The sequence below is a fragment of the Anopheles nili genome, chromosome 3 (assembly GCF_943737925.1).
Source record: "Anopheles nili chromosome 3, idAnoNiliSN_F5_01, whole genome shotgun sequence".
NCBI classification, from domain to species: Eukaryota; Metazoa; Arthropoda; class Insecta; order Diptera; family Culicidae; genus Anopheles; species Anopheles nili.
Window position 1 is genome coordinate 55,885,768 of NC_071292.1, and position 23,712 is coordinate 55,909,479.

The 23,712-nt window shown below is 50.5% G+C and overlaps 1 protein-coding gene across 1 annotated transcript in view; it reads left to right on the forward strand.

The window, feature by feature from the left end:
• Positions 1-2,268: 2,268 nt before the first annotated feature.
• LOC128725714 (cyclic nucleotide-gated cation channel alpha-3) overlaps positions 2,269-23,712 on the forward strand; it is a 45,754-nt gene continuing 24,310 nt past the window's right edge. The window contains exons 1-4 of the mRNA XM_053819480.1: positions 2,269-2,485; positions 15,586-15,777; positions 18,885-19,239; positions 20,125-20,942. Coding sequence (XP_053675455.1) covers positions 2,269-2,485; positions 15,586-15,777; positions 18,885-19,239; positions 20,125-20,942 — 1,582 coding nt within the window. The remainder of the gene's footprint in view (positions 2,486-15,585; positions 15,778-18,884; positions 19,240-20,124; positions 20,943-23,712) is intronic.

Below are 23,712 nucleotides of genomic sequence, written 5' to 3' on the forward strand. Positions count from 1 at the left end.
ATCGCTTGTTGCGGGCTTTTTCCTCCCGTTTGTGATTCGTTATTTGCCCAGAAAGCTGCCAGCTCGAGCGCTGCGATTTGTGCGCTTTTCCGACACACCTGTACCGAGTGTGGACTCCGAATCCGAGCAGTTCTAATTGAGTCTCTTGGCACCGTGCATGATGGTTTCACTATGCTGTTTTTCCTCCATTCGACTCACTGCATGCGAGCTTTGAAGTTGCCCGCCCACCCCTCCCACACTCACGCGTTCTGCACATATATGGAAGTGAGTATGTGTGCGCGTTTCAGTGTGACCGGGTCCAATTGAGTGCGCTTCCGCTGTTGTGACTCCTTCCGGTGGTCGTGCATTGCTGTTTCCGTCGGGGCGAGTGAAAGAATTTTCAATAAAAAGAACCAATACTCAGCGAGCACATTCGAGATGATTTGATCAGCCCAGGACTCAGTGTCATGTTTGCTTTGAACTTTACCTGCGCCGGAGACGTTCTCCGAGCGTTAGAGCAAAGAGCTACATCGTTATGAGTTGTACAGACAGTCAACGAGCAGCATTATTCCAGCTGTCAATCGAACGATTTATCTTTCGTTTTATAGCTCGAGTACGGTTGGTTTGAAGCTGAAATTGAAAAAAAAAGACGCGTGTTTCAACATTATTAATAGCTCCCCGGTGAATTGGATGGTTAGGCTCGAACGAAGCTGTGTTGCGAGAAGGCGGAGAAGTTCATCGAAACACGATACGCAGTTATACAGGAAGTGCGATCGTTTTGACGACTTTCTTGCGCATGAAATCGTTTTGCTTGTTTTTAAGCCCGATGTCAACGATGTAAAGAAATCACTGCCAGATTTACCACTAGATCAATGTACAGGGATTGGAACTAGGAGCATTAATTGGACGTTAAATGATACCTAGGGGAATCGAGTAATGGAGGCGCAACAAGTGAATATCCAAAGGGCGGTTGGAAATAAAATCCCTGGGTGGACCTTCTAATGGTCCGATTTATATTTTCCCTCATCCAAAGCGTACAAAACCTGCCAGCGCAACTGTTCCAGGACATCCAGGATAGAGCACATTTCAAAAACAATTCACTTCGCAATAGTTGGTTTTTCCCAGCCGCGGCATACTTAACTGCTTGCCGAAGTTTGTCGAACTTTTCGAGTACTTGGTTTACTGGGATTTCAATTTCCACTAAGAAAGTGGGCGGCTCCATCGGCTTGCGTGGCACGGCTCGTGCCAAAACTTTCCACGCACGCGGTGCAGTGGATATCGGGAGCGTGCTGAATTAATTGCGGAAACTATGCAAAATCCACAGGCGCACTTATTTGCCCTCGGGAACTTTTCGCATAACTTTGCAAACCGTGCGATATTTTTTACCCTCCCGTTAAGTCAACAGCTGGAGGCTTCGAATTCGACGCCAAGCAGATGGTTCGAGCCGCCATCGAACACTATCGCTTTGGTTGCTGTGACTCGGTCGCAGCTTGTATGAAATTATGCACCGCTCCAGAGCGGCGCAGTCGTGTGTGATGATAATGCTAAATTTAACGGCTAAATTTATGTTGAGACCCGCTGTGTCACGCACTCACGGGGTTCCTAATACCGACCACAAACCACGCTCGAACATGCCGCAGCATAATGGAAACCCGATGTGGCGTGTTTGAGGTGTCGATTTGCTTCGCACGAACCACCGAACGATGGCTATCTCGTGGGCATACGCTAAACGCTCGCCAAGTACCATTCGGGAGGCATCTTGCCAACGATCCGGAAGCTACGGCTGCGGCCGGCTACAAGGATACACCATGTTCGGGTTAGCGGCTGGCTCGATGACGTGGGGTTTAGTTCACGTGGTCTAGTTGCCAGCCCGCAGTCGACGATTTTGAGGCAAAAGCGGTAGGTTTTCGAGGATGCGAGCACACGTTGCGGAAACCACGCGGTGCAACAGATACGACCGGTTGCGTCGTTGGCCAAGGGCCGATAATTTTCCAAATCTTCCCGAGACGGCTTACCTTTGCCGGGAGATTGTTGCGCCTCGCTATCCAGCGTGATGGAAGCATGCCAAAGCTGCTGAGCCTCGTTGCTAGCGAGCCGAAATCCATTCCAGCAAAGTCTTGGCAGCCGGCATCATCTGCATTCCAGTCGATGGCATTCATCACCTTTTCGGCTTCTTCTCTGCTTGCCTATCCTCGATTGGGTGGAGCCTACTCCCATTTGCGCCAGGATTAGCTCACGAGCGGTAACAATGGGCTTCTTCGTTCGCTTCTCGTTACAGTTAGCGCCACCATGTCAACAGCCAAAAGGCTGGTGCTATCGTTAAGAGGTCGTAAAGAATCTCACAGCACCGCTGGCACCTCCTCGACCCGGCTCGTCTCTGCCAACAGCACGTCCCCGGGCCACGAGCTCGACGAGATCGCCGTGGTGTCCGTCGGGGCCGAATCCGGACACGTCTCGTACGGCAGCTTATCCCTCGGGCACACCAATGGACCCCGCTACATTCCAGGTAGGTGCCGATGTTCCAGCATCCTGTTCCCAGCCTGTCGTCATCCGCGCCTCATCAGCATCATTCTTAGGTACACCCGCACCGGCAAGGTGCAAGGTTTGGCAGCTTAAGGGGATAATAATTTTCCACGTGTTCCTAAGCTCGGCCAACCAAACTATTGCTCTTCTAGGGTCACAAAACCAGCGGGAAGCCCGAAACCCCAAAAAAAAAGCACCCTCGGTTCGATCGAGCTCGATTGGGATCGGGGCTTGTTTCGGAGCAGCATAAAATCACTGAGGACGTTCTGGGTTCGCTCCAGATCCGCCGACCACCCGGCCGTAAAAAGTTAAATGTTAATCAAATGGTGTGGTTGTTAGCCATTTTGCTAAATTGATGCCAATTTCTGTGCTGTTGCATCACCGCCGCCATCATTACCAGTGCCACCGCCAGCGCTAACGTCAGTCGTCACCGTAGTCATTATCGTCAGCGCCACCACACGGTACCGCCACCATCATCACGCGTCAGGCCGCGCAAAGTGACCGCCAGAAGCTCCATTTTGCTTCCCCGATCGGTTAGCGTGCTATCCGGTGGTGCTCGGTCGTTCGGTTTTGGCTCAACGGCGAAAAACGGGCTCGGGTCGTGGTCTGGAAAATTTCATAGTTGCAGAAGTTTCCCGCAGCCCGTTCTTTTCCGTACGTTATTGATGGCGAATGGCTTGTTGTTTGCCGCAGTCCAGCACCGGGAAAGGCCGGTGAGGGTGGCTGGATGAGCCAAGAACTTGGGATTTTTATGGGCGAGTTTTTCTCTTATGCTAGCCGATTACCATCGATGGTGGCTGCCCTCGTCGGCGCGCAAGCATTCGGCGCTCAATTAGGCCGAATGGTCGTTAGGGACAATTGGTTTTTGCCTCTGGAGGGCTTCTTTTTTCACCATCCACCCACACCATCCTGCGCACGAGCCCACTAACGAGAGAGGAGGATTTGGTGGTGCAAATGTTCCGGCAGTTCGAAATCGCGCGCGTGGTATAGCATGCGATTGAGAGGCCCCAAATAAGTTCCATTCGGTGCTGGAGTAAGAACTCGTTTTTTTTTTCGTGTGTTCTCCTACCCGTGTTTATTCATCTAGCTGTGTTTTATTGAAGCCAAACCATCGGCCGATGGCTTGCGGTTGTGAAACAATTGTTGAACAACACATTTGACAAGATTGCTTCGTATCTACCTCGTTCTTCGGAGCCTGCTTGTGAGGGCATTTAAATGCAAATTTCTTTTACGATGAAATGGGTTTTAAAACCATTTTGATTGCTTTTCCTGCACGAGTTTGTACTCCCACCGGAGGGGGTTTATTCTTTTCCGCCCTTTTCATTAGCCCCATTTGCATGCGTTAAAGCGAGCTCCAAGATTTTCCACAATCCAGCGACACCCGCCATCTTCCGGCCGTTTAAGGACTCACCGGAAAACGCGATCCCTGCGCCATCTCAGCGCCACCGGAATCCATTACAGCGCCGTGCGAATGGCGCAAAGTTGCATCGTTGGTCGGAATTAGTTGCAATTAATTTATTAAATTCATTTAACCTGTTTTCCCGATCGTTTTCCTTCCCTGCGGGCGTGTTGACAGTGCTTGTCGGTTGCTGGCTGGTTATTGGCCGAAGCGCGCGTTCCAATGGAGGTGCTCAGAGTGCGGGGTTGAGCTTTTTTCTGGCCCTACCATCGTCCTTTCTCGCTCTCTTTCTCTTGCTCGTTCGTTCATTCCCTCGGGCACGTTGTCGGTTCACTCTAGCGTACCATTCGCGCCGGTCCTATTTTATTTTATGAAGCGTGCTGTTAGGCGAAGGTGTCAATTTTCCTTTCCCGCGTCCGGTGGTAATGGCTGCGAGGAGTCCTGTTTGACGCCTGGGCAGGTGCGTCTACGCGGCAACACCACCCCCGGGGTGTGCAAGCGAAAAGGGCATGGAGAGTCCTGCGATGTTTCTGATACCATTTGAGCCGCTGGATTACAACCGCACTGGGACGGCTCGGTTGGGTCGTCCGATTCCTGGTCGGTATGCGGTGTGACTCTCTAGCTCTATACAACCGTACGCCGGCATACGCCAGTGTTGTGCGTCAAACGACCGAAACAACTGACCAATATGGCCCCCGTCTTATGGCGGGCGTTTGTTTGATTGGACGCACGAAAGGATCGGCTCACTGGTGGTGGGTGGCATGCGAGGCAATTAACTTAATTAGAGATCGGTTAGTATCTGTCAGTTGAACAGTTCATTACCTTTTATCGACCATTGCGGGCGGCTGTCTCGTCACGAGGACACAATCCTCCCGGAGGTCGTTCCTAGGCTGGCAGTGCTTTAGCGGAAAATGCTGCGTGAAAACGAGCCCACTCTGGAATTGTATGAGTTGTGGTTTGTATTATCCTCATGTACTGTTGTGTGGACATCTGAAAATCTCTGAAATCTTATACAAACACTGCAGTTCATTTTCTACGGTACGTTAACTTTGAGCTCGCTTTGCACGTATGGTAGCTTTTGACTGGAGTTAAATATTATCGCGCCATCAGATGCTAATAGGGATGGCAAGTGCTTCGCGAACTTTTCATTAACATGCCCCACGGGGAACGCGAACTTCTCCCGGCGCAATTTGGGGGCGCTCGTAATGGGGTCTCATTCTGGGTTTGATTGCTCGTCGGCTCCCGCTGCTTGGAGCGCTAAAGTGGACGCCGGAAAACAGTTCTTTAATATAATTACACCCATTCCGAGCGGGCTCATTTGCAACTATCGCCGAATTACCTCTCGTGTCGGGTCTAGCGGCGTGCGTTCGCCTCGGTGGGGCTAGTTTCTTCCAACTATTTCGCGCGATAAGACCACCTCGCGGGTGCTTGTTTCAGTTTTGAAACAACCATTAAAACGGTACGCTAGAGCCGATGCTCTTGTCGTTGTGTCCTTCTGCATCCTTCGGTTGTCCAGAGCGCTTTGCTTTTTAGGGGATTGCAAGCAGGGGTTTTAAATGGGGGAAAATCCGTCGGGAAGCGTATTGAAACTCTGGTTAAATTTGGCACGGCTGTTTGGCCATCCCCGATGCTTTGCCATGCCGAGCCCGGCACTGATTCGCACCCGCGTCGGACGCCGGTCCATCGATGCGAGGTCAGTTCGAAAAGTATCCCATTACACAAAGCGACTGGGTCTTATCGTATCGAGCTTCATTTCCTTGCCACCGTGGAAAGGGCGTTGCTTTGGCACCCTTCGACACCGGCGACGTGCAGATCGCAGATAGCGCGTGGGCGTCGAATTCATTAAATTTGCATAATTACACACTTCACGGAGGAACGTCGCGGTAGTCGCGGAGGCCACCACCCGCAAGGCAACCGTGACGTCTTCCTGCTGCCGACGGCGAGTCGCGAATTGTTGTGGACCATGAGCCGGGTTGGGCAAGATTTACTGGCCCAAATACGCGTCCAGGGCCCGACCCGAGGTCGGCAGTGGGTTATTTTTATTGCTTAGCGAAAGCGGGAAAGAAACCCCTAGCAGAGACGGTGGGGTTGCCGAAAAGCATTTCATTTCAGTTTCTGCTTTTACGCGAGGGTGTCAGTTACTCGGTTTGATGTTTTTTTTTTGCCGCCTCTTCTTCCGCGAATCAGCGGGCGGACGACGACGGCGAAATGGAAGCGGGAATGTTTCAACACCCGTGACATCGGCCACGCTCCCCGTTGCAGTGAGTATCCGTTTTCTATTTACCCTGCGGAAAATGGAAAATGTCGCATCCTTGATGGCTCGGCGTTGAACGGCGGCGCGGGGAAAACCCGCGGGGCAGAAATTGTTGCCGTTTGCGACGATTACATCATCGTCGGCGCTCGCGCTTGGGTGCGTCTAAAAATAGCCGTCGTCATCGTGTCCTTCGCCAGTGCTGGGTGCCGTTCCGGCGAGCTCTCCCAGATGGCCGGGGTGCGTCGTGCGATGCCAATGTGGGGCAGTGTTTCACGTGAAGCGTCAATCCGGAGAGCCTCGTTCGGAAGGGGGGCCGCGAAAATCCTTTATCCCTCTCACTGACCGCCCTCATAACGAACGAACAGCGTGTTTGGTTATCCCTCTTTGATTGCGCTCGCCAGCTCGTCGGTTCGCCGGCTAATCGGTACAAAGTGGGACAGAAGTCACCTCGGGGCCACTTGGGGGAGAGGAAAAAGTTTGGCGCGCGTCGCATGTGAGTGTGTTTGCCGAAAACCCGCTCGAGACCCACCTACGGTGTCTTCCGATGTCTAAAGCCGCGTTCGTTGCTCTAACTTTTGCCATCCCCAAAGGGATTAGCAGCCAGCACAGCACAGCGGTAGCGAAAAAGTGGCCGACCTTACGGGAGCACCTTTCTTAAACGATCCAGCTAATGCCGCTCAACGAGTTGCCTCAAAGGTGTGTCACGCTCCTCTTCTAGGCGGAAAGAGCTCTCGGGGGAGGTCCGTGAAAAACGCGACCGACCGAGGGTGGGTGACACAGGAGTGTCTCATCCTGTCACATCCTAAAAGAGCCCTACTGAAGCGCAGTAATGCGCAGTACGTTCTCGATTCGGGTTGTTATGAATGAAGCTAGCCTAGAACGCCATTGCAGGCTCAACTCCGGGGCGGGTCTCCCGGGAAAATGATGGCACGGTGCATATTTTATCCACCACTCGGCACGCCGTTTGCCGACAGAAGCGCGCCAAAAGAAATTAACCTCCGTGGGACCATTTGCTCGAATTGCGGAGGTACCGTCGCTGTGCACACGGCTCGGGGTGAATCTGTCGGCTCGGGCTGCGCTGCTGTTGAAAATGTAATTAAATTAATTAACAGTGGAAAATGAAAAGCTCCTCGCTGCACCGACCGAGCTCTGGGCTATGGAAGGAGATCCATGCTAGTGCGTCCCTCTGGGGGGATTCGGGAAAAAAAGCAAAACGAAAAAAAAAACATACGCCCAACATTCGCGACGCGTTGCGGTTGGTGTATTTTTCTCCCCATGCGGATCTAAAGCACGCTCCCGAAAGCAGTCCTCCCATTGGCATTGTCACCCCTCCCCAGGTAGAGTGGAAAGGGGACTTTTAGGGGTGGCTCCAGCCGAATGCTACCGTTCCTTTTGCACGGTGTGGCGCGATAATGAGCTTTGGTAATGGATATGGTGCATGAGATGGTCGGTGTCCCGGGACCGGACTCTTGCTCGCAGGAGTGGACACAATTTCGATAATAATCGCCGACAACTCCGCTCGGTGCCGTCCATTGTGCGCTCCCGTGTGCGTGTGTGGGTGAATTAGTGCGGGCTGCCACTAGTCGGCGAGGTTTGGTTCGCGAGGCCAATCATGGACCGTCGCGAGCGTAGTCAAATTGTGTGGTGTCCATAAATTTTCGCTAATTTAGTTCGCGTGACATGGCGCAATGCTAATTTCCGCGCTATTTTTCGCGTGCTGTCTATTAATAATTATTAGCTGTAATGGTGATTAATCTTGCCCATCCTAGTAAAGGGCGTTTATTGTTCGTGTTAGAAAAAAAACACGATTGAGCGGAAAACGTTCGAGGGCTTATGTGAGCGATTAAACCACTAAACTGTCTGCTAGTTTTCGGCCGCAGTAAACGCTCACAAAGCACGCTCCAGGCTGCTTACTATCGACTCGCGAATGAGAAAAAAAACCCTTCCAGTGCCCTGCTTAGCGCGTAAAATGGCACAAAAAAGCACTCCCAACCTAACTCAAGGACCGTGGCAGCTGTTCGACCGGCGATAAAACAAACCTGCTGTCGGGTGGCTTCGCAGATGGCGGATGACAAATGGACTGTTTAATGCAGTGTGATGCTTCAATCTCGCCGAATTCATTCCCCGCTGGGTGCTCTCTAGGACGCTGTCATCCGGCTGGCAGGTAGAATAAATTTCCTAATCCAGTCGATTATTCAATTTTCTTGCAAAATGCGAGCGCTCGTGTTGTTGCGACCCACGGCACATCCGGACCCGTTCCCGTGCTTGCTGGGAAGCAAACCAAAAAAAAAATACCAAAGGTCAGAGGGACAATTTCAACAGGTTCCTTTCAGAGGCCATGCCCGGGGTCACGGGAGCCAGCAGCGCTGTCAACGAACGGGTCAAAGGAGTCGCGTTCGCTGCTGTAACGTTCTGGCAACGCGCGTTCTAATGGTGTTGAAAAATGAGCAATTTTCTCCACCTTCGCCTGGGACGGATAGTTTGCTTCTCATTTTCACGGTTCTCGGAGGAGACACTCTAGGCAAAAGAAAAACACACCAAGAAAAAAACCGAACGAGGTGTTTTTCACCGAAGCAGAAGATTGCGCAACGCAGAACCAGTTAGCTCAGTTCTTGCCGGTGTCAGAGTTTGGGACGGATTAAAACATTTCCGAGCATCTTCGACCCGCTGCCAGAGGTGAACAGTCCCATCGTGAGCTCTCCCCAAATGGCTGGGATGGAACGGTGGTGGGTTGATTCTGGGGATGAAATTTAATATTCCGATTTCCGTGGAACTCTGTGCCCTTTTGCGTCCGGGCGCGCTTTGCTGGCGATGGTTGAGTGATTGTTTTGGGAATATGAATATCGATCAGTTTTCGTACCATGAGCCGTCTCGACGCTCTCGCTCTGGCGGTGAGCGTGTGACCCAGCCGTATTGGGATGCTGTTGGCGCGCTGTTTGATGAAGCGAAATGAAGATTTAGTGGTTTTGTGGCAGGGCACGGTTTTCCACTTGTGCGTCGCGGCACGTGTGCGATGTGGGGCGAAAAGAGCAAGCGCTAGGGACGTTCCGGGTTATTTAAAACGATATCCCGCTACCTTACGAGATAAATTTCCTGTTGGGATGGCTGCTGCTTGAGTGATTAAATGTGGTACCCGACGATGCTGTGATGTTAAAACACTTACTTAATCATATTTTTATGGCATAGAACGGGAACAATGCTCACCTACAGGACGGAAAGAGTAACGTGCCATTCATCCGGCAGCCTTTGAGGCATGATAGATTGTGTTCATGTTGTCTATCCAAGTTTTGAGCACCCCTTGAATATTATACTAGCGCCGGTTTAGGTCCAATTTGTCTCCATTAGCTGTCTTAGTTTCCATATTTAATTTCCCACTCGGCTCGCAAGGGTGATTCACTTTGGTTTTGTAATTCGTGCACACCAAAAACTGGCCCACACATCGCTATGACGCGCTGCCCAAGTGGCGTTTTGATGTGTATTTATTTGTTTTGGTTTCCATTGGGCACACAAAAAAGAAAACTCCTTCCTCGAAACGTAAATTGAATTCAATCGATTTTGCATAAAATATCGATCCGTCTACCAAAACCGATGCTGGACAAAGTTTTCCAGCGCACGATGCCGTGTTCCGTTTCGTTTCCACATCCGATTCTCCACACCGGCCACCGGGCTATGTCAAAACGTCAGCACGAAATTAATATTCATGGTACAGCAATGTTGTATCGGCTGGTGATCTCTTGCGGCTCTCACCCGACCCGGGAGCCTTCTTCGCCTGATCATTGGCTAGGCGAGCATAAATCATTCAATTTGCAATTTTGCTTGCACACACTAATCGTTTCTTACACATCTGGGACGCTCGGCAGAACGATGGGGCGATGGGAAAATGCAGGAAAATGTGTTCCTACCAGCTGGGGTTTTGGGGGAAACTCCTCCTCCTTCGGCTGTGTGGCTCGCCATTTGGGACGAATTTAAATACGTGTTTCTTGTTCCATGGGCTCCGGTGGGCTCGAAACTCGTTTGAGGCGTTCCTTCTTTAACAATGGCACAAATTCGATGGGCGTGTGTGGTTCGTTTCACAGCCCAGGATGGTTACTTCTTGCCACCATCCTGGTATTGCACTGTCACCGAGCTGGAACAGATAACTTCTCGTCTCCCTGCCAAGTGTCAAATGTGACGGGCAGTGGAGGTGAAAACTCATTTGAATAATTAGAAACCTTCTGCAAGGGGCAGACAAAAACCTTTGCCGTCAGGAAATCTTCATTTCAGTTGCTGTCGTGACCGTTCCGCAGCAAGGAGAAAGAAACAACATTTCCCGTACAATTTGCCAAGCAAACACACACGTACGTACAGACACACAAACATTCACCACAGACACATTGGATAAACACCAACACAAAAATAACACACCTCGTTTGAATCCGGTTTGAGTAACCTTTCGCTTCTTGGAAAATTCGTCCTGCAGTCGGGCCGGAAAGTTTTTTTGCTACCTTTCTATCTCATGCCGCTCACGCTGCCTCGGAAGGACTTTTCCCGTGCACCGAGGGAAATGTTCACATTTCCCGTTCACGGTACGCTCCGTGTACGAACAGGAGAAAGGATGTGTAAATTATATTTCTCGATTGTTAGGCGGATGTTGTTCCGTTTTCTTCTTCTTTGCCCATTTTTTTCTTTTTTGTCGAGCTTGGCGCCCATTACGGGCGTAGGGAATTTCGAATTCTGTGGAAACAATTCACCAGAATACAAAAAAAGTGGATCCTGACAAAACAATAACTTTTCTTGATGGATTCTAATGAAAGGGGTGAGCGAGTAAAAAAAGAAAACGCTACCAAAATAAACGACCGTGGCGCCAGGAAACAGGCTTTCAAGCATCGAATCGTGTTTCACAATCCAACCGATGTGCAGTGCCTCCGGTATTGGGTAGCAGCGCCGGAAATATTAATCAAAAAAAGGCCAAAAAGAGTTGTTACTTTTTCTTCCTCCTGATGAAATTTTCCTCGTTTCCCACGTGGCTGGGTGGAATGAAAAGCGAAAATTGGACATTTAAATATTTGTGTCGCTTTTGAGACGTGGTTTTTTTGTGCCAATTTGTGAAAGGATTCCCTGTGTATTTACTGAACTCTGTTATCATTGCTGGCAAATGGCGAACACAAAACGACATAGCTGACAGATGGCCAGCGCCATTTGCCAAGTCTTGTTTTAATGGACTGTTTTACGCGTTTGCTTTACGCCGACACGCTGAAGTGAAGTTCAAAAGTTACGAAATAAACCATCGTAATCGTTCGGCGGCTTTTCATTTTCAGAACCGCTTACCTTGAGCACACCAAAAACGCCAAGCAACCGCAGGTGAATCAATCCGGCCCAAAGTTTGACCATTCTTTGGCAACCGTTTCACGTAAGGTTAACTTTTTCATTGACTCAATATCAACTACCCTTGCGGCGTGCTTATCGAAATGTCGTCGGAAGGGCGTAAATTTGCACCCAATTTTCCTCCCACCGGAACCCAGGCGGGGGCGAATAGCGTTCCCTTTTTTCCGGTTAAGGACGCTTTCTACCGATAGCCGCCGGTGTGAGAAGTTTTAATCAAAAGGGTCCCGGTATTGGGTGGCACATAAAATTTACGCATTATTGCCTTCGCTCGTTCACCTTGGCATAGGTTTCAGACCCGTTTTCGTTTTCGACTCACGGCCCATCTATGGACGGGTCCTGTGGGCGGGCCGAAGGCTGCTGTGAAAGTATTGCTCCCAGCAAGGCGTAGGGAGCGCTGTTTTGGCATCCGCCTTATCGCTTTGATTCCTCTCCGATGATCGGTAGCACCCGTGGCCCGGAAGTGGTCCCCGTTGGGGGTATCGGAAGGGCTGAGTCGGAGAACCTTTAAGGTGGGTGGGAGGCTTCGACCCGCCCGCAATCGTGCGACAAAAAGGTGAAAGAAAGCGTCATTCATTAACTCGGCACTTCTTTTATTTAGTTTCGGTATCCTTTTGTTTCGCCTCAGCACGTGGATGGCGTGGGCGTGCGTATAGGAGCAGGTTTGGAATAGGGCTTTTTTTTTTCTTCTTTTATCTGCTGCTGCGCTGTGGTTTCGGTTTTGGTAGTTATTTTTCCTGGTGGAACGTGATTCTCGCAGCCGGATACCGAAGCCGGTCGGTTTCTTCGCTCGATGCTGTGTTAAGTAGTGCAAAGGGGCGGCCTCGAGGTGCCCTGGGCGGAACCAACCATCGTTATTCCGGGCCACGTAACGTCGGTTTCGGAAGTGGAGCCTACCGACATCCCCGGTTGTGACGCAAGAGCGTTGACTTTTGTGGATAAACACTGTGCACACTTCCGGTGAAACAGGCCGACGGGTAAGCCGAGGAAGGCCAGGGTGGTTCGGCTTTCCGCAAAAGAAAACAGATTTGCACGGCCACCCGGGACAACCGCCCGTCCGGAAGCTGTGGAAAATGTGAAGCCTCCCAGCCGTGGGCCGTGTGTGGGGAAAATATTTTCGATTTCTTTCCCTGTGGCCTACTGCTTTCCTTTGAGCTCGCTCTCTCACTCTCACTCATCTCCACGAGTTGGTATTTTTTTTCATCTCTCCGAAAACACACTGAATATTGGATTTATTTTCCCATTCTCGGCGAGATGCCCTTGAGAAGAAAAGCGTGCGGTTCGTGCGGCATATGTGCGCTTGTTTGTTCTGATGGCGTTTGTGCGGTGCTTTTGATATCGCTGACAAGGCTTGCTGCCGAGGGGCTGACAGGGCTCGGCTGTTTGTGTCGAGTGAACTTAATCAGAAAGCTCAAACGAATCACCTTCACCAGGTGTCGGCGGGTGTTTTCGACACAAATGTCGGAAGGCGTTTCGCCACGAAAGTTAGACACCGTTTCTTCAAACAAGTGGGCCCCTAATGGAGAGCTTAAAAATAGACACCACTCGGTGCAAGTGTTTCGCGCATCGCAAGATAAATTTAAACACCTCACTCAGAAGGGAGCACAATGTCTGCAAAGCTGCGTCATGCAGCACGCAAACTGATAAATTTAAGTGCCCTCCCAGTGCCGCATTAGGGTGGCTGTGAAATTAAATTTAAAATTTGTCAAGATCAGATCGGAAGCCCCAGCATTAGTCCCGCTGGGGTTTCATGAATAAGCTCCACCATCGTGCACACTCGTCGGTCGGTCGTCGGTGGCGAAACTGTTGCAAAACTAGGACGCTCCGGTGCTCCCAGGCGCGCTCCCCCGAGCACCGGACAGCAGCGCCTTGGCAGGCCACGAAACAAAGCCTTCAAAGCGGACCCGGTTTGCTGGCCGACAGCGCCTTGACAAGCGATGGCATGGCAGCCCGAAGTCCGAAAGCTGCTGACTTTAATAATTGCTCCCGCTTTCAACGCGAACCAGAGCCCAAGCATTCTCGACATACACACACACCCACACACCCAGGATCATATTGACGTGGAGCTTCACTTCAAAGTTTCTCTTTGCCCAGCGGTCCTGCCAGGATGCTTCGGCCGGTCACAGAGACAATGGCGTGCGGGAATGGAACATCGCGCCGCACGGGACCCATAGGGCGGAAAATTGTAGCAACTGAACTTAAATTGAATAAGACTTGCACGCGCCACGGCCATCCCCGGGACCACCGGGAAAACCGCTGGGAAAGCACCCCCACCCACGTTCTCTCTTTCGCTTTCTCTCTCCCACTCCGGGTTGGACGACCGCCGAGATTTAACTGTCGTAGCTGTTGATGACGGTTCGGCGCTAACAAAGCGAGCGCGGGACGCAAAAAGGACGACGTCCCGAGATGCTCTTTGGGACTCAGCACAACCGCGAGTACTTCCCACGTCTCCGACGGGATTGCGGTTGTTCCCCGGCGATGTGACCGGGATGGCCGAAAGTATGCCACGCCAAATATTGAACTTGCGTTCCACTTTGCGGACTCGTGGCCTCCGAGATCGCTTTTGCGATGAGCTTTGATGTGCGCCCCTTCGAAAAAAGGGTCAAAGGGCACGGACAGCGACACGTTTACGCTGACGGAGCGAGATTCGTGCTCCAATCTCGATCACGGTACGCGGTGGCAGTTTGGTAACTACGCTCGCTGACCTTTCGAAGGCGGTGCAGTGCATCGCAATTTCGCGATGCCACCGCCGAGAGTGGGGTTGAAAATTGATAAGTTTTGCCGTGTCAACAACCAGCGATAATGTTTGGATTTCATTGGGGTGAACTTTGGGTGGGATGTTTTTTTTTTCTCTCCTGTAAAGGTGATTTTGATTTCGGTTCTCTCGAAAGTCACTCCACCGCTCCTTTGCCTTGGGTGCGTGATTCGGGGCCTCTTTTCAATTGACACATTTCCCATTCGCCCGGGCATTACACGGCATTTCCATCGGGGGCGGACGGCTTACCGTGCAGCTCAAGCAGAACACCGCCGCTCTCGGTGCCGATTACGGCAAGCAACCGTACGCCAATTTAACGCCAAATTGGCGCGCCGAAGCCAGCGCTCTGCCCTTTTGTTGCTTGTTCGGTTGAAAGTTTTGCGAATCCGGCTTTCCGGGCCATGAAATGGGATCGATTAATCGGCGGAACCTCGTAAGCCGACGAGGAAAACAACGGCATAAAACGGGGAAAAAAGCCCTTCAACCGGTTTTTAGCGTCTCTCGTTTGTGTGTGTGTGTGTGTGTGTATATATGTGTGAACGAGGATTGCTTTTTTTCTCCTATCACTCCAGCTCCGTGCCGAGGATGGGAGGAAATTTCTGAATTAGCATTTCTCAATTAGCATTCGCAATACATTGCTTTCGGCGGAACTGTTCGGCTGGGTTTGGGCATTTTTTTTTGGCCCTCCTGCCATCCGTTGCTAATGGCTAATTGTACATCTTTTATTTTCGTTCCTTCGCCCGACAGTACGCTCGAGGTTCTCGCGTTTTCCGATGTTGTTTTCTCCGGCGGGCAAAAGTTAATTTTCACGTGCCTGCCTTTTCCGGTTGCGCGTTGCGTACGGCGTCCGCATGGAGTGTTTACGCCGTGCAAATGATAATGTATTCAAGCGTGTCGAGGGAACGAGAGGAAGTTCTAGGAATGCTTTAATTTTGGAGCACAAATGCGAAGGCCAAATATGCTGATCATCCGTCTCCTCGGTGACTCGATTTTCCGCTAGATGGCGCTCGAAGTGGTGCGATTGTTCATGTTTCGCGGAATTTGAAATCCAACTCTTTTGAAACAATGTTCATGTTCGAGCTACGTTGCTCGTTCGTTTTGTCCGTAGCACAACCGTTTCCGAATCGAACTTCATACGCCTCTCATCCATCTCATCCACCCCGACCGTAAGGACATTAGCACACTTTCGCAGGACCTCCACTTTCGCACTAGCACCGCATTCGATCTCTCCCTCTATCGCTCTTTCTCCATCTCTCGGTGTCGCTCGCAGACAAACCACCTGCCAGACTCACGGTTTCTTCTTTCCCATTCTAGATGATGACGGGAATGCTAGTTTTGACAGCGCGAAACTGTCGCGGCATCACTCGCACTCTCTCAACGGGACGGACGCGGCAATAATGCACCTAGCGCCGCCGCCGCTCGAGGCCGTCGGATCCGATTTCAATACCATTCAATCGTCCGCCGGCGACCATAACCGAAACTCTGTGAGCCGTCAAAGTCTCATGGGTAAGCTTCGGGGCCCGTTCGCAGTGGAGCCTTTTTGGTTTCACCCGCGGTGTGGACCGATGTGTGTTTTTGTTTTGTTTGTTATATTTTCCACCTCCTCGGTCATCCTTGGAGTCAGCTTTTTGGGTTTGGGAGGCGTGTTTAACCCGTTTTTCCCATTACGTATTCACCCCTTGAAGCCACGCTAAATCCAGTGGCGATAACATCGGTGGTCTTCGCTGTTGGGGTACAACATTAGGCTGGCTTATCACTTTACCCTTTGCTGCTAGGCGCGGCTTGGGTTGCCACAGTAGATACAAAACCAGCGTGCGGGAAATGCTTTCCATCCAGCGTATTTTTTTATCCTCCCCTGGGATTGATTTGTGAGCTATGATTTAGGCTCAGAGCAGTTCCTATTTGTACAAATTTAGTTGTGTATTTTAAACCCTTACGGATAGAATTTTCCGCTATATCGTGAAAAAATACCACCCTGGTAGCAAGTTTAAATTCCTTTGTTCGTCACCTCGAAGCGTTACCACACGCAATGGCTGTCGCTTTGCGCTCGAATCATAAAATTACATTCACTCACGGAACCCTTTCAGCCCCGTATCATTGCACCCCCTCAAACAATCTTCCCTTTAGTCGTCCCGGTCGGGTTTTCCCGTGTTTCCCGTTCGGTGCGTTTGTACGGTTGGCATCCGCGGAGCATCAGCATAACACTCTCCATTTAACTCATATCTCGAACCGTGGTAGCGGAAAGTGCTTTAATGGCCGCCATTCCCATCCCACCTAGCCGAGGGCGGGCGCATTCCGATGGCTTCCGGTTCGGTTGTGACTTCTTGTCACCAGAAGAGCATGATCGTTACCATCACCACCATCGTAATCACCGTTCCCATCGTGCCTGCCGGATCCACCGTCGCCTGTTAGCGTGGCTGTGTGCGTGTGTGCTGATGCGCGTTGAGTTATTTCTGGTTATGTCTCATCAGCAACAGCAGCCCGGCACGGGGCTGACATGCTGGCGTTTTCACATCGTTCTGGGCACGTCACCACCACCGGTAGCCGGATCCGGCGTAACGGTTTTTCCCCGAGCTCGAACCGAACTATCAGAAGCGATAAATTGGAATACATTATCATCCTTAAAACCAACGCTCCGTTCGATAAATGTTATCTTGCGTGATGCAGGCTCACCACGCCATTAGGGTCGGCAGGAGGACGTTCTTATGCCCTCGATGGCAGTTTGGGCTTCAGTTTCACGTTCAGTTTCCCATTCCCGAGCCCGATGCCAATTAGCGATGAATGCAGGATGCCACAGACGGTTTGGTGGAGTGTTCTGATAAATTTTCGTCTTAATTTTTAATCGACCAGCAGTACACGGTATAAACGAACGTGTGTGCAGGACAGCTACCGAAGGCGTTCTTTCGCAAGGTAGCTTGTTACGTGTACAATACGCAGGGCGGGTGGAAAAGAAATTTTCCGTTTGTATCCGAACCGGGGCAGAATTGTCGCAGCCACTTCCACCCACCTTCACATTCAAAGAACGAGCCGATGACGCACGTTGTGCCCCCGAGAGAAATCTCGGGGTGCGAGTGGCTTTGAACCTTGAAATGACATGCTCAAAAATTGGGCAACGTTCGCTTTTGTCGAGGTCGTAGCCGCGTTTCCGTGTGGGTATTATTTGCTGGAGGGGAATATACATTAATACGCACGCACTTCCGTTTTCTTGCCCACGAACTTACCTTTCGACGCGGAGCAAGCTGACACTAAAGCGCATTAAATTTACTACAAGTCCCTCCGGACGGGAGGCAGGAAAAAGCTCCCATTTCGAGCGTTCGCTCTTAGCCGTTGACCGTAAAAAAATAAAGCGACAGCAGCTGCGGCGGTGGTGGTGGCTTCGGTACGCTGGACCGGAACCGACGAACGCAATCAAAAGGACCACCAATCCTCTTTGGGACACCGTCGCGGTCACTCGTAAAGATATATTGCGTCAGCCGGGAAGAGCCGGCCGAAACGCCGACAGGGTGTGCGAAACAAAAGGCCCGAAACTGGCGGAAAGCATCATGAATTTCTTTCTCGGCTTCGATACTTCGCAAAAAGGGAAGAAGAATTCGTGGAAAACCCGGCCGCACCCGCTTGCGCTTTCCAGCCACCCAGCCTAGCCGCCTTGCTCCTTCCATTTGGGGCATGGAGGCGCCTGGTGGTTTTTGTGAATGCGGGGGTGGTTTTAGGATGCTCATAAAAATTGCGTTTTCCTCCTACGAACGGTGCTGATCCGGTAATGATGAGCTATGTGGGGCAATCGTTCCGTGGTCACCGTGAATCGGAAACAGGGAAAGGGGTTTCTTATTGCACGTGGCCCAAAATGGCGTAGCCTCGCCGTGTGTTTCAATGTTGCGTGAAGGGATAAGCACAGATCATCTGTTTCCAATTGTAGTAAATCCAACAGCCACGGTTCACGTGCACCTCGTTCAATCGTTCGTCTTTAACCATACCTCACACAGGGATCGATCCGTTGCGCAACGAATACGCGTGAAAACATGTTTTCAAAATCGAAAAACCCGTAGCTTTTTCGGGAGCTTTCTGCTGCAAACGAAAGTCAATTTTACTTTCAGTCAACCCAGTTTACTCTTCCACACGGTTGCGAGACGAAGTTGTTCGTCATTGTGACTTTCGCACTCCTTCAATCGGCACGGACCGTAGCTGGGAATCAGAAAAAGGAGGCAACCTTCTGTGCGAAAGGCCAAAGAAAACAAGCCGCCTTCCCTGCGTACGATGCGAGTGGTACCCGGAACACCGAACCGTACCGCCTTTGTCACGTATGGAAAGAAAGTTAACCCTAACTTTTTACGGCCGTGTTGATTTTATGACACACTTACCGAGCGGACTTTTACTTTCACTCTTTGTTTCAGCGTGGCGTGATGTTTTTTTTTTGTTTCGATTACTTTTATCCTTCGCACGGCTTTTCTCTCGATACCCTGGGAAAGTTTGGCCAGGCATCGCACCATGCGGTTTTATGACTGTGCGGTCCTACCGGCGGCCTACCTACACCGCGTATCCCTACGCCCTTCGAGGTTGGCTCAACGACCCGCATTAACACGCTTTCTCTCCCATTTCGTGGCGCACCGTTTCAGATATCGTCAGTTCCAAGCTAGGCATGTCCGGCCCCCAGCTGGGCCAGAGCATATCGCAGCAAGGATTCTTCTCGTCCCGCGACAGCCTCTCGGCCTCCGGTACGTCCCGGCCCCTGCACTCCCATGTGTCCGCCACCACCTCCGAGATGGACCTGTCCCGGAAGGACCGGAAACGCGAACGGAGCAAGCTGAAAGCGGGCGATCCGCCCCTACTGGGTTCCTGGAGCCGCACTGGGCCTCGCGAATCGAACGCAAACGCGATGGGTCCGTGCCCGACGCGCGCCTCCACCAATCACCTGGCCACCCCATGCGTCCCTGGCACCGGCAGCACCTGTAACGGTGCGGATCGATACATGTAAGTTATGCGGTGGCGTCTCATTTGATTTTACGGATTTACAGCGCATCGACTGGGGGCGATGGTGGGAAAATGGGCGCCCGGCGCGCCAGTGGCTCGCAATTTACGGTGCAATGAATATTTAAATTACGAGCCGGCCAATGATCGTTAATCCTGGTTCGTGGCTCGTAGTGAGATGTCATAATGCTTCGGAAGCACCAAAGCTTCGGGGTGGATTCCAATGGGGTGTGTGCTGTTTTTGAAGAGTAATAATGCGCGAGTGGTTTGCGTGTAAAACTTTGCATTCTTTTGGGAGCTTCTAGCCAAGCAACGACCAACAAATATATACTTTATCGGTGGGTCCTAGAACGAGAAGTAGTCCATTTTCAACATCAAATATTCTTTTTTACGTTTAAAGCCAAAGCTTTCACTTGCGTTCGACCGAATTCATTTATGCCTATCAACGATCAATAATCAGGATAATTCGATTATTGCGCCTCGTCTACCCCGATTCGCCCGCGTTAAACTTCGCATTGTTTCCCCGATCGGTTGCGTCTGATCGAGCAACCGTGCGGGTAGGGTATTAATTTTCCACCGCGAAAGCTTAAATTGTTGTTTATTTTGCTTTCAACAATGCGCCCCCTCTCGGTAAGCGTCGGGTTGTTCGGTGGGGTTTTCCGTGACAATTGTTTCGGTTGCATTTCCCGGGCTCCTTGCCAGCGCTCTATCGTCGCGGCATCGACACAGTTGAAACTGTCAAATTAATATTTCGCCCTCCCACGGTCGTTCAAATTAATTATGTGACGGTTCGATTCATTGCGTTTTTATTATTGCTTTTACTCCCCCACAAACAATAATTTAATATTCTCTCTCTCTCTCTCTCCCTCTCTCACGACCAACCACTAGATTCGGACGCCGATCTGGCTGCTCGACCTCGTCACGTAAGTCGAATGGCCGGCGGTGGTCTTTCGTGTTCGATCCAGCCGGCCGGCTCTGTTACTACTGGTCGATGGTGGTGTCGATGGCGTTCCTCTACAACTTCTGGGTGATCATCTACCGGTTCGCGTTCCAGGAGATCAACGGCGAATCGATCGTGCTGTGGTTTTGTCTAGACTACTTTTCGGATTTTTTATACCTCGTAGATATTCTGTTCCACTTCCGTACGGGTTACCTCGAGGACGGCGTGCTGCAGACCGACTCGACCAAGCTACGGCAGCACTACATGAACTCGACGACGTTCTACATCGACTGCCTTTGTTTGTTGCCGTTAGATTTTTTATATTTATCGATAGGGTTCAACTCGATACTGCGCTCGTTTAGGCTAGTCAAGATTTATCGATTCTGGGCCTTCATGGATCGCACCGAGCGGCACACGAACTATCCGAATTTATTCCGCTCGACCTCGTTGATACACTATCTGCTGGTGATCTTCCACTGGAACGGTTGTTTATATCACATTATCTATAAGAATAACGGTTTCGGCTCAAAGAACTGGGTCTACCACGACTCGGAATCGGCGGACGTGGTGAAGCAGTACTTGCAGAGCTACTACTGGTGCACGCTCGCCCTAACCACGATCGGCGACCTGCCACGACCTCGCTCGAAAGCGGAGTACGTCTTCGTCATCGCGCAGCTGCTGTTCGGCCTGATGCTGTTTGCGACCGTACTTGGGCATGTGGCCAACATCGTCACCTCGGTGAGCGCAGCCAGGAAGGAATTTCAAGGTAAGTGCTCCTAACCACTTATGTCCTTAAATGTTGCAGGTTTGGGGATTCAATGGTGTCGTCATTCTATCTAACGAATATGTTATTGACGGGATTTTGCTTTTTGTTTTATTTTTAGTTCATCTTTCCTAACATGGCATCTTCATGCTCTTTGTTTCGCGTATCCTCTCAAAAGCTGATTTGCTTGATTGCTCTTAGAGCTCTATATTTATCCTTGCTAAATTGAGACCCAAAAGCGTTCTAACTTGAGCGCTACTGTTTGCATTTGTCAAGCATGAAGTGCCCTTCTAAAAATAGGTCCTCTAGTTCCAGCACTTGACCGATCACTGCCACCTTTCAGTCGCTAGTCGCGTGCTAGTGTAGTTTTATGTTAAAAATATACACCCATTATTTGTTCGGCACCCAGCCCCGGCATTGCTGTTTGCTGCAGGATAAATCTGGTCTTCTTTTTTGTGCGTCACAAGATTTATCATCCAATAACAGCGCCGATAACGGTGTGACATCGATAAATGTGCTCATCAAACTTGCCTATTCCCTCGGCGACAGTTGTTGTTTGGCCCGAGTTAGGGGCGCCGATTGGGAAAGCGTGTAAAACAAAACCGGAAAAGCAACACGGAACGCAATACTCGCAAGCACCATCTCCACTAATACGGGAAAGTCGATTTCCGTGATGGATGATGGTTGTTCAAATTAAACACTCCTTTGTCGCCGGTGCTTCCGTCGCAAGAGTGGTTGCCCCGTTTCCCGCGCTGTTTGCCATTTCGATTTCGGGCTTTTCCGGCTATTTCTGCACTCGGGATGTTTTTGTTTTGTTTGATTTGAGTCTGACTCGGGAGAGCGGTAGAGATAAATTTGAATAAACATTGGAATAAAAATTTATTTCCTCCGATCATCGACGGTTGAAGTGCGTGTGTCTATCTCGCTCGGAGTGGCGGCCATTTTTTATCACGCGTTTCGCATCAGCACTCTCGACAGACGGTGGACGAATGAAATGGCTAAAAATTGTAGTCCAAAATTTGCAATAAACAGTATAGCCCGAAGAACGGTCCACGATGGGAGGGCGCTAGCTGGAGGAGCTAGGATCGATGGACGTTATTTAGAGCGGAATGTCAAATGGTTCAACGGAACGACCCAGCGACCCATCTCGGTTCGTATGCGGAAAATGTCGCCGTGCCATGTGCTGCTCGAGTGCTTGGCTGCCGGAAATAAAACAATACCCAACATGCGGCTCGAGTACACTCGAAGAATTGTGTAATCTTTTCCGAGCGGGTCCTTTTACGAGCACTCCGGCTCCGGTACACCACCGGCAGCCCTCGTTGGTGGACGCAGGAATTCAATGTAAAGGCGTGTTAAAGCATTTTGATTGGGTCGTACGGTAGCGGGTCGGAGTCATTGCTGGTGGAGAGATGGTTCTATTAATATGACCTATCTGTGGGAGGAGAGTTTATGATAGCCGGAGGGCAAAACACTGCTTATTCGACTGCACACAACGCACTCTCTAAACTGCTCTTTTTGGTGACGCCGCAAATTTGGCCTCCACCTAGGATGAAGCGTGCTTTAGACCATCAGTATGACCCAAAACGGGAGCACTATCATGCCTGCCAGATCGAAAGTTGGAACACTTTTATGGCATTATTGTGATCAATTGTGTGCCAAAAACGGAATCAACTTCCCGATAGCTGATTGCACACGGTGAAACTTGTGCCCATGGGTAGTGCGTTTGCCAAAAAACTCAACGTTGAATGAACTGAAGTGTTTTTGGACCAAGTTTTTGGCTCAAAAATGTATTGCATACAATTGCATAGAATGCACATCTACATCGTAATATCATTTATTTTACTATTGTCAATTTCAAACTTGTAGGAATACCAAAATAGATATTATTTTTAAAAACTCACAATCATTCAGCCATAAAAAAGCTAATTCCCAAACCACACTAATGTGTATTTGAATGTGTACATTGGGTACCAGCATTGGGCTTTTAACACATTTTAATATCAAACTTAATCCACCCGTTCTGCACTGCAAATGAGTCATCTTCCTTCTGAGCTGCATCGACGGTAGCGTCCGGTTCGGAAATTACCTTCCGATCGACTTGCTGCCAGCTCAAAACCCGCACACCAATTTGCCCTCCCTGATCGACGCGCCCTGGTGTATAATAATTCATTAAAATGACCCACCTGGACAGGGCCGTCAGATACCCTTCCAGGCTTGAACGCGTCGATACGCCCGCCAGAAGGATGAAAAATAAATTAACTTCCGTTGCATCCCAGTGCTGACTCTTTCGCACGGCCACCCCGTTAGCCGGTTGAGCGGGTTCAGTTGTAGTTTAATTTGGCTCAATCTCTCGCCCAACGAACCGTTCCAGCACGGCGGAAATGAGAATCTGTCAGCACCCGGACGTTGTTTATCGCAATCACTAAAACCTCACGCACCACACCGTGCAGCGTTTTCTTTGCGTTACAAAATGCAACCGTTGGACTGGCAAATGCTAATTCCCGTCGTAGCAAAACTTTATTCTGCACTAGTGCGCAATATGCATCAATTTCGCGGCGAAATCTTCGAGTGTCCTTCGCAACGCTGGATGGCTCGTTTCGTGTGGTGCTGCCTGCGAACTGCCTGCGAGCGCGCTTGCTCTAATAAACGTGGATGCAATTAAAAAACTTTCGCTGAATGCTGGCTCCGATCTAATTTCATCTCGATTATATAACCGGACCCCCTCGGAGGCACGTATAGGGAGATTCAGGCACATAAATAGCACACGGCTGCG